Consider the following 12,159-nt stretch of genomic DNA (forward strand, 5'->3'; position numbering starts at 1 on the left):
TAAATATTGCCTCTTTTTAGGATATCTAAAATTGTCTGTTTTGTATATCTACTCTGAAGTAATGCTTGAAGCCTCAGATTGGAAACTCAATAGCCTGGGCCCATAAGTTCCGTTTTCATCAGAGACATATCAGCCAGTCTTTTTACTTTTTGTTGTGTTTCCAAGGCACTTGAAGATATATACTTTAAAATATTATTTTTAAACCAATACTCTAATAACATTTTAAACTAGATAACCTACAAACACATTTCATAAGCTCTAGAATAAAACTTTAATTTTAGACACCGTAATATCCTTTCAAGTTTCACAAAGTGGGAGTTGTCCTTAGTGATCCAGACTAGTTTGGTTCCAACTATAAATGCCCTATTGATATTTCAATTTGTGTAATTAGGTGAAGACTATTTTAGCATTTTTTATTTTTTCTAGATAGATACATACATAGATAATAGATCAATCTCCTTTTCTATCTCCCCCTTAATTTGGAAAGTTATCATTTATAATTTTATCCAAACTTCTTATGATTCCATGAAAAAATAAAGGAAGTTTGAACAGCATTCCTTTGTTGTCCATGCTTTAACAAAGAAATTGTTCTATAGTATGAAAAAAACCTCTGAAACTTTTAAGTCATTTTAATTACTTTTTGTACATTTGTTTCATTGTTCTATTAATTTGAGTTTAATATGAGTAATAATTCTTAATATTCATGTCCCCTTAACAGTAAATCATCTAGTATTTGTAATGACCGTCTACAACTGTCTGTCCTGAAATCTCAGATATCAGAATTATGCTTACCTAGATATTTCAATCTCAAGTAGGCAAAACTATAGCCATGAAAATTAGACATGCTTCCCATAATCTCACACAGTTTCTGTATATCTTTGGGATATTGAGGAGATGGTAGTTTTCCTAAAGGAAAGCTGGTTGTTTCTGAATATAAAATTGGAAAAGAAATGTATATTTCCTTCTGCCGTATTCTTCATTAATGGCAGACTCATCTGCATCAAACTGATGAGGTCATCACTGTTCTGACATCCACCACTGCCTTCTCACTTAAATGAAGACTAGTGGAAGGAGACAGTGTAATTTGTGCAAAGATTTTCCTTGGAGATAATAGTTATTGTACTATTTTTTTAATAGATCTCCACCTGCCAACAACACAGAACCAGGAATTCCCTCAGTGAAAGTTACCAACAGATTCCCTGAAACATAATTGCAAATTTGTTCAACTAGGCATTGGAGGTTTATCAGTGAATCACTCCACATACCCAAGTGTAACAATTAGAGTCCTACTTTGTGTCCCGAGGGTTTACTCTGAAGGAAACTTGACATACTGCCCTGGAGCAATTTTTAGGACATGTTCATTCCCTTTTTTCTTTTTGCTCCTGATGTTGCCAATTTCCAACCACATGAAAGTCCCTCATGAAGTCTCAGTGATATCAAACCCAATATGCCCAAAGCTAAATTGAGAGTCTTTTCAAGACATCACCAAATATAATCCTAACTGTCTTCCAATTCTTAATTAATGGCATTTTATCTATCCCATTTTTATCATTTTATTTTTTAATTGATCAAAGTTTCATATAACTATCATATACAGCTTAATGCTTGGAAATGTGTGCACAATGTGAAATGGCACAATCAAGCTAATTAAAGAAACAACACTAAGAATCATTTTTACACTGATCTCTCCCTCAAACCCACATCAAAACTATTATTTCTCTTTTTGATGTCTATTGAGCCAACTACTTATCTTCAAATTCGAGAAAGCTCTATCTCCTGCTAAAGTATTAAAATAAGCTTTTGATAATTGGTGTGTGTTTGTCTAGCTTTTTCTCCTACCCTCCTCAAATTTGGGCCAATGTCATCTTGATAAAATGTCATACTGCTGAGGTCCCTAGTGTTCTCACACCTGCTACTTTTGAAGAGCTTCCAATGGCTCTTTTAAGAGAGATCAATATTCTTAGCTCACCTATTACTTCCTATATTATTTATTATATCTAAAAAAATACTTAATAGTCTACATTTTTTCCTAATGTGGTTAACAAGTCTTAAGGTGAATGGTTCTGATGTATCCATCACATTGTTTTTGGTTTTATAACTTTGTTTCTCCTTTATTGCCTTTTTGACATTAAGTGGATATTTTCTACTCTACGATTTTCATATTAATCATGATTTAAAAGTATTTTTCAGTTATGTTCCTAGTTGTTGTTCTAAGGTGTATAATACATACTACATTATAATCACCTTCAGACTTGTACTAATTTAAGTCCAATAAATTAAGTGCAATATAATGTTATATAACCCTATCCTTTTTTTGTATTTATTATGTATTTATTTGCATTACAATTCTTATTACATGTATATACCACAGTTTTTCATATCTCTGTTTGTATATAAAGTCTGTTGACACCCAATTTGTGTCTTCATACATGTACTTTGGATAATGATGTCAATCACATTCCACCATCCTTGCTAAGCCCCTGCCCCTTCCCTTTTCCTCTCACCCCTCTTCCCTATCTAGAATCCATCTATTCCTCCCATGCTCCTCCTCCCTACCCCACTATGAGTCAGCCTCCTTATATCAGAGAAAACCTTCCACATTTGTTTTTTGGAGCTTGGCTAACTTTACTCAGCATTATCTTCTCTAGCACCATCCATTTACCTGTAAATGCCATAATATTATTCTCTTTTATTGCTGAGTAAAATCCCATTGTGTGTATATGCCACATTTTTTAATCCATTCATCTACTGAAAGGCATCTAGGTTGGCTCCACAGTTTAGCTATTGTGAATTGTGCTGCTATAAACATTTATGTGGCTGTGTCCCTATAGTGTGCTGTTTTTAAGTCCTTTGTAACCTATCACGTTTAAATCTAGTGACAATAAAGAGGAGGAAAAAATGTACTTAGAGGTTGTGTTATATGGATATTCTTAATACAGACTTTCATCTTTAATATAAACTTTTATATTTAAATCTTCAATTTACCATATAGTGTGATTTCCTTACCCATTAAGTTTTTAATATACATGTATTTTTTGTACTCTATTGTCAAATATATTACTTTTCTTTAGTAAGTATATATTGATATAAGTTGATATTTCCTCATATAACATTGATACTAAAATAAATGGTTTGTTGGCTCACTCATAGGATAAATTAAAAGGACCCTTTCTAGACTTTAATCTTTAGGATGAAAAGATACTTTTACAAATTTTCCTTAAACTTTCCAGTTTGTGTAACAACTGTGAAAAAGAATCAATGGGGGGAAATTTACATAAACACATTTCAGTGCAGCCTGTTTTGCTTTAGCAGAGGAAGAATCTTAAGGTTTAGATTATACATCAATAGAAGTTGATATTTCCTTGGAGAGTTATTTGATCATGAAAACAAGGAGTTTTCCTAGAGCCACCATTAATGAATACCCCTATATATGATCTTTTTTTCATAAGCTTCAATCTTCATGCAATGAAAGAGGAGACAACTTTGCAATCAATGATGTATGCTTTAGGATAATATGGTTCCAAGGAAACTGCTCAGACTATCACTTAAAATTTTCTTAAAATTTAGGCTTTATCCTGATTCCACTAAAACTTATATTTCTATTTAATATCTCAGTAAATGACTAAATCTATCTAAGTGCAGTCAGTACACTGACCAACATTCAGATAGCTGTCTTCTGATCCGTGAAGTCTGCAAAAACAGTAATTTATTATATATTATTGGTAAAATGTCTGGAATGGTCTCAGTTTAAATTAATTTCCCCAAATCTTATGTTTTGCACAAGGCTCTATGTTTTAGCTGAATTTATTGGGCATGTTGGTTTAGCCACATATGTCACTGCAGTTCTAAATTACTAGGTGTCTTTGTCCTCTGAAGATATAAATTCTCATAATATCAATGAAAACTAATATTTTTACAGAGGGATCAATTCTAGATATTGAACCAAGTTATATGTTTACACTAGAGGAATTAATTATCTGATATGTATTGGATGCTTTTATAAAATGAAAAAAATTGGTTGACTTTATCATGATATTTTAATAAAATTATAGATCCTTGGGCAACTCTATTATATCATTCAGACACTATTATTTTGCCATACTTCTTAAGACACCTGTTTTAAGTCACAGAGAAGACTTCCAGTAGAACCACTTCATTTAGTCTTCAGTAGATTCTTATTAGCTATCATCAACTGTCTTTTTTTCTTCAGGCTATCAGAACTGCTCTATAATTAGTCAATATGAATTTATATCCTGCTTCTACAATCACTTTCATTAAGGCACGAATTTAGTGGTATCGTCCAGATATGTGGTTTTGATTAGTTCAAAATCAAATCATCATCACAAAGAAAACTGCACAATTTTAAAAGTTCTCATATATATGTCAAATCAGAATTGGTAGAGCTAGTGTGCAATAAGAAATCAGCAGGCAATATTTAATTCCTTCATCATCAAAAGTATCAAATTTAATAAGACATTCAGAAAGAGGTGATATTTCTAGATGTTATTTTTATACTTTTCATTGTGCCATAGACAATTTAATGTAACTGGTGTCTACCACCAAAGCATCATATTGTCCTCAGAGTTGGAAATGTTTTCTATTTAGATTAATTCTATTGTTTGTTTATATTCAGTCTAAGATGGGTTCATTTGGAACATTTATATGATCTCTGCAGGTATCTCTCATTTACCATTAGACAAAAAACTTGGACAGGTATCCTTTTCAGCATAGACACAATCTAACCAGCACTTTCATTATCTGGACTGAGAAAACTATACTAAAGTTCAGAGTAACCAGGCTATATAAGTCCCTCTATTCAGACTGAATGTGTTCCCTTCCATTAAAATATGTATCCATTGTTCATCAATCTCAGTATCCAGGTGAACAAAAAAATCTAGTATTTATCTGTTGCAAGTTTCTAGTATTTATCTGTTGCGAGTTTCTAGTATTTATCTGTTGCAAGATATCACTACTTTAACAAGACTCTCTAGTTTCTACGGTCATCTGGACTTGTCCTCCTACCCTTGGACAGTGAGTGTAGTGACTTCTGGTTTCATGGGAGATTTATATCAGATTCCCAGGAAACATTTTATGACTGATCTGTTATACATATTTGCCTCAACTTTGCTAAATCATAGGTCTATTTCTTGATGTCTTCTGATAAAATTTCCATTCACTAGTGCTACATAAGAATCATACAATGTTTCTAGTCATTTTTCCTATTTGCCTTTGTTTATTATCTCATTCTGTTTAATCCTACAGGGTTGACACTGTATCATCTAAATCCCATTTATAAGGTTTTTGTCATAATTTGCCTCAAAAAATAGCCTCAACCTAACAGCAATTATCCATAGACTGGTCTCAAAAGATTCTCCTTTCTCATCCTATTTCATATTGTTTATTTCATCATAAGACGATGACTATTCACTTCACGCATACCATGATAATCAAACTCACAAGATGATATAGACTCTCCCATATTTATTTAGCCAAATGCATTATCTAAGTTTTTACCTTTAAGCAAGAATACCACATGCATATTCCCAAGTCTCAATCACAGAATGCAAACTGATAGGTACAAATCAAATCAACACAGGGAAGTTGCAAGGTTCATTGTCTCTCAGGTCAAGTAATTTCTTGTCACCTAGCACTTTGAGGAATGTCTTCCTCAATTCTATTTTCAGTACAGCTGCAGCATATAAAATACAGATAATATATAAAGAATCTTGACCAATGATATAGTGTACTCAGGAACATTTCAAATTAGCAATCAATTCAGGACCAATTCCAGAAACTTATTCTGAATTGATGCATATCTTGAGTTGACATTGCAAGATTATCTAAATGCCAGTTACTCAGGAGACTCTTAAACAGGAAGAAAAACTACTAGTTAAAACTGTTTAGCCTTTCTTTCTAAAGTAATATAATAGCTGAAATTTTGTTTAAAATAATCTTGATATGACTCCATGTTACCTGGTATAATTTTAGGAATAATAAAAGATTATAAAAACAGTAACATTTTTTCTAACCAGCACTCCAAATAAAGTATGATATACTGGGTACATGAAAAAATTAATTTATATAAACTTATATAATCTAAAAAGTATTTAGGAAATTGCTTTAAGAAGATATGCAGTAAATTTTAGAAATTTATTTTGTAGATAAAAAGTGATGATATTGTGAGAAATTACCTGCAAATACTGATAGTTTTTAAAACACAATAAATTTAATCATGTGAGGCATTTTACAAGAAATTCTGTTATTGAGAAAGCATACATCTTTGAATGTCCCTGATTAATTAACAAATTAATATAAATTAATCATAAACTTTTTTGTATGGTCATAAGATTAATTTATGACCATACAAATAAGTTGTTTTTCTAATAATGTACATATGACAAACAGATTTCAGTAATAAAAGATATCACACAGCTAAACCTTTGCAGAACACATTTAGTGTAATTGTTGGAGCTATTCACTTGACAAATGCAAAAGAGGTTTTACAAATAGTAGAACAAAAATCATATTTTTATTTTTCAGCAATTTAAACTTAATTATTTTTCAAATATGATTATATTTTCTAAGAAAATATGCTAGGGAAAAAAGAGATAGCTAAAGAAATATAATTGTTTAAGAGTTGTATCATCTATGTCTATGTAAAAATGAAAAATGTTGGGGTTGGGATTGTGGCTCAGAGAAAGAGCACTTGCCTAGCATGCATGAGGCACTGGGTTCAATCCTTAGCACCACATAAAAATAAAATAAAGGTATTAAAAATGTAAAATGTAAAATTCTCAACCATTCATTTACCTCACAGAGGCATGATCACTTAAAAATTATATATATGTATATGTGTAAAATTATATATATACATATATATATATATATATATATATATATATATGAGAGACAGAGAGAGTGTGTGTGTGTATATATAGAGGGAGGTGATTCACTGCCACAATTTATTGCTCCTATCTTTAAATACTAATCCAGTTTCTTTTCCCTGATCTTGTTTCCTTTCGTTCTGCTCAGAAGCTCCTATTAAAACTAATAGGAACAATATTTTCTTTGTAAGACTGTTATGGGAAATTTCTTTTTATTGCACTAAAATATTCCTAAATTTCTGAATTATTAAGTATAATGCTTATAGCAATATTCTTGATAAAAATAGCATGTGGAATTATATAAATATAAATTGTAATAATTTTTTAGCTACACATTTTAATTTATGCTCCCATTTTTTTCCTAGATAAATCTAGATCTATATTTATACAGATGGATCTAGAAATATATAGATGAATTTTTTTTTAATTTTTTTGGGGGATACTCAGGATTATACCCATGGGCAATTAACAATAAGCCATACCCCAGGGCATTTTATTTTGACCTAAACAATTTTTTTTTTTTTTTTTGGTGTTGGGGATTGAACCCAGGTCCTTGTGCATTCAAGGAAGGCACTGTACCAACTGAGCCATATCCCTAGCTCTTTTTTTTTTTTATTTTGAGAAAGGTCTTGCTAAGTTGCTTAGGGTCTCACTAAATTGCTAAGGCTGGCATTGAACTTGAATTTCTCCTACCTCAACCTCCTAAGACACTGGGATCACAGGCATGTACCACCAAGCTCAATTATTTTTTAAATTTTACGTTTTGCTGCTTTGGATCACTAAATAGTACATTTCTTATCAGGAATGTATTCTACCAAGGAGAAAGAATTTTACTTTTCGTGGTCTAGGGGAGTTGTTTAGTATGCCAACGAATCAGAAAGCCTTATTAACTCATAGGTTCATAGGGGTAAACTAGACTCATTGAAGTAACTATACATGGGAATGTCAATTAGAGATTTTCTCTATATGTATTTTTCACCATTTCTCAGTAAGATTGTCAATTACTACCTATTATCTTGGAAGTCCCTAGCAAATAGGTAATTTGTAAAAGTTAAATGCTTAGCTAAAGTGTAGCACAGTAATTCTAAATAAGGTAATGATGGGTAATGTTACAAAGTGTTCACTGAATCCATAAGAAAAGTAATTTAAATATGGCACTGGACCCCAAATATGGAGCTGGATTCATTCACCCATATCTCACCAATATCACAGAATATTAGCTCTGTAGTGGCTAATATTCATAATTTTATTTTTATTATTTTTTTCTTTTTTCTCCTAAAGAAGAAATAGTATGAAATTTGTCTGGCAAATATTTATTTCTTCATTAATCTTCTCAAGGCACCTATAACTTCTTTATTCCTCAGGCTATAAATAAAAGGATTTAACAGGGGAATTATTATTGTGTAAAGTAAAGAAAACATGTTTTCCTTATCCTCAACTGGACCAGACCCAGGACAAACATAAATAAGGAAGAGAGTGCCGTAGAACAAAGAGACAGAGAGCAGATGGGCACTGCAGGTGGAGAAGGCTTTGCGTCTGCCTTTCTCAGACTTCTTTTTAAGTATAGCAAAGAGGACTTTGATATATGACACAATAATGTTTAAAAAGGTGAAGGCTTGTATAAAGACTGAAAAGTTTAAAAGCACCATCATGTTAACTCTAGAATCTGTGCAAGAAATTTTGAGCAGCTGTAAAATTTCACAATAGTAATAACGTATGATATTGGACCTGCAGAAAGTTAATCTAACTAACAAACCCACATGAATTACTAAATGCAGAAAACCAACCAAATATGATGCACTTATAAACTGAGTACAGAGGCTATTGGACATCACCACTGGATACAGTAAGGGATTGCATATGGCTACATAGCGGTCATAGGCCATCACTAACAGGAGGAAACATTCTGTGGTAGCACTGGAACCTAAAAAATAAAATTGAGTAAAGCACTCAGCTAGGGATATCTTATAATTCTTAGATAAAAAATTGATAAGCATCTTGGGGGTAACAGAGGATGAAGTGCTTGCATCAGCCATGGCTAAACCACTGAGGAATAAGTACATAGGGGTGTGAAGGTGGGGGTCCTTCCAGATGAGAGCAATCAGGCCAAGGTTGCCCACCATGGTGATGAGGTAGATCACAAGGAACACCAGGAACAGGGGCATCTTCAGCTCTGGACGATGTGTAAGTCCTGTGAGAACAAACTCAGTCACCAGAGTCATATTTCCTTCTGCCATATTTGACCTGGCTAATCACTAAAATGAAAGAACAAGTGAGAAAATGCTCAATGAGAAATATAAAATTGGTAACATTCTTGTGTGACTAATGTATTTATGAGAGGTGTTTCTCATCTTTATAGTTTAAAATTTTTATCTTTGTCTACTTAACAAACTCAAAATTCTTCATAATAAAATATATTAACATAATTATTCACCTAAAGTGACATATAAATTTAATGCAAATCTTTTCAGTCTAACAAAGTTTTAGAACTGTGTATGCTTATCTTGAAATTCATGTGAAGGGCTGGGGCTGTAGCTCAATGGTAGACCACCTGCCTAGCTTGTGTGAGGTCCTGGATTCGATCCTCAGCACTGTATAAAAATAAAAGAATAAAAGTATTGTGAAAATAAATTCTTAAAAAATTCATGCAAAAAACATTGTTTATTTTTTCCAGGAGTATAAATAGTATTAATAGCCAAGATTAATTAATATAGAACTGTAATTTAAAGTTTTAATAGTCAAAACATTAAGACACTGCATAGAATAGACAAAAAAGTATAGATTCAATATGTATAGAAATTAATGTAAGCAATAATATTTCAAGGATAGACTGATTTGTTTAATAGAAAGTTCTAGGATTGTTGGCTCTGTCTCTAGAAATAAAGTTAGACTCTTATCTCATACCATAGATCTTTTCTAATAAAATTTTCAGTATGATAATGTAACATATGAGTTATAGAAATTTCTTCCACAATTAAGAAAGTTGGTAAAAAAAACTATCATTACCTAATTATAAGATATAACAAATTAGGAAATTTATTTTACTATAAATATTACATCTAGAGACTTGTGTCTATATTATAAAAATTATTGTCACAAATAGAAAAAAAGGAAAATAATCCAAAAGTAGAATAAGTAAAAAACAATGAAAACACATATTTACAAGTGAACAATTTAAAAAATTAAAAAATTAAATTAAAGATGCTCAACTTTATATGTCATAGGAATAAACACACATACACATAAATACACAGACACACACACCTCTTTTTATTTTAACATAAACTAAAATGTATAAAAATTTCCACTACTGACTGATAAGAGAAAATGATATCCTAGTATATCACTGTGGAAATAGTAATAGCCATGGCCTTTTTAAAGCAACTTTATAGGGTCCTGTTAATTAAAAAAGCAAAACTATATCTTTCAATCTACCATTTTCTTTTGTAAATTCCTTAGAAATAAGCACATCACTATGCAAACATAAATATACAAAGAATACACAATGCATTATTAGCCATGGTGGTAAAGATCAGACATTTCCACAGTGAAGTGGTTAAATCACATTACAATCATAAGGTGGAATAAAAATTAGCCATTAAAAAGAAATGAACTAGACCAACTACATTGAGAATTACAACAGTGTATTTTATCTAAGAAGAATAAGATACAGAGACAAGTAAATAATTATGATTTCATTATTATAAAATAAGTGATGCATTTTAAAATATCTTTTACATGATGAAAAATATAAGAAATGCACAAAAGTTCAGACACTGACTTTTCTGATATGGAAGTAGAGGAAAGGGCAAGAGGAAGATATCAAGATAAGAGTTCCATAAGAAAAGATCATATAATATGATTCTTGTACATGAAATTATATAATATGCTTATATATGTCATATATATTATGAACATACATAAAGAGTTTGTGACAGTATAGTCCCTAACACATTAACAGTAAAGGAGATGTTTTGACACTGAAAATTACAGTGTATAATTGGTAAGTAATCATGTTTAATTTTCTGTACCTAAAAAGCAGTTGAATTTGGAAATAACCTTCAGGGAAATGAGCATATTTCTTTGGATATGATAAATCAGTAAATGCTTTTGAGTATTAAGAGTAGACAGGATTTACTACTCTAATGTTATCCATAACTATATAAATCAAGAATTCAAACACAGTAAAATGTTTTTCAGAGTTGGTTTCTTTTCTGTTTGTTTCAGTAATATTCTTATTAAATTTATTCCAGTGAACTTTATTTGTTGTCACTGCTCCAAATATTTAGCTAATGCTTACATGATGTATGGCAATTTCTTTGATTATTTTTGAATAATCTCTGAAAAAAAACTTTAAAACAAAGTTGTAAAATTGTTATCATATTTCCACAAGTTAAAAATTTATTTATCAGAAAATTAGGGTTCATCTAATATTAAAATATGAATGAAATTTTATTTTTCTAAGAATGAAAGAGCCATAAAAGGAACCATTAGGAGTTCTTATTCCATCTTCACTGAAACAAAAATGAATGGGTTTTAGAATCTTTGCTTTTAAGTATAGATTCATGATGAACCCTGGCATGCACAAGGTCAAAATATTAAAGAAAAATTAAAACCCATAATATATTTGACCTGGATTAACTTGCCCAGGTTTTTTAGTAATCTCAAGTAATCAAATTTTTTATATTTCTAATTTCAGATTATGCAATGTGTAATTTAGTCAAGATTTAATAATTTTTGTAATTTTCTTTTATCTCAGATGTTCATATATAAAATCCAGGGAGACAAAAGGACATTATTGAAGTTATTTTCCATGACTAGCTCATATTCTCATGATTCTATGACACTAAAACTTTTTAAAATATTTATTTCTTAGTTGTGGCTGTACACAATACATTTATTTTATTTATTTTTGTGTGGTGCTGAGGATTGAACCCAGGGCCTCGTATATGCTAGGCAAGCACTCTGTCACTGAGCCACAACCCCAGCCCGAAATTAAAACATTTTTATTCTTCTCTATCACACACACCTCAGCCAGAATTTATCATTCTGAAAACTACAAGTGAAATTGGAACAGCATAACTTATACTCAATTAAGAAAACTTTTCATATTATAAATTCTGAATATGTTGGATTTATTTTATCATTGTTATTTAAACTTTTAATTCCTATGCTAATCAGTAGAAACTTCCCTAAAATTATATTACTGCCACAGTAAAATACTAATTAAAATATACATATTCACATGAGCCTTACTTTTGTCTGCCAAGATTTG

The 12,159-nt window shown here is 30.9% G+C and overlaps 1 protein-coding gene across 1 annotated transcript; it reads right to left on the bottom strand.

Moving 5' to 3' along the window:
- Positions 1 to 8,197: 8,197 nt before the first annotated feature.
- LOC101965080 (olfactory receptor 5AC1) lies at positions 8,198 to 9,130 on the bottom strand. Its single transcript, XM_013363542.3, has one exon. It carries the CDS (start codon positions 9,119 to 9,121, stop codon positions 8,198 to 8,200), a length of 924 nt encoding a protein of 307 aa, XP_013218996.2. The 5' UTR covers positions 9,122 to 9,130.
- Positions 9,131 to 12,159: the final 3,029 nt, after the last annotated feature.

Source organism: Ictidomys tridecemlineatus, chromosome 3 (genome assembly GCF_052094955.1).
Source record: "Ictidomys tridecemlineatus isolate mIctTri1 chromosome 3, mIctTri1.hap1, whole genome shotgun sequence".
In the NCBI taxonomy this organism is placed as follows: Eukaryota; Metazoa; Chordata; class Mammalia; order Rodentia; family Sciuridae; genus Ictidomys; species Ictidomys tridecemlineatus.

What these genes read in the sequence shown, in the direction of transcription:
- LOC101965080 (XM_013363542.3), bottom strand. Translation starts at nt 9,121, where the DNA reads ATGGCAGAAGGAAATATGACTCTGGTGACTGAGTTTGTTCTCACAGGA.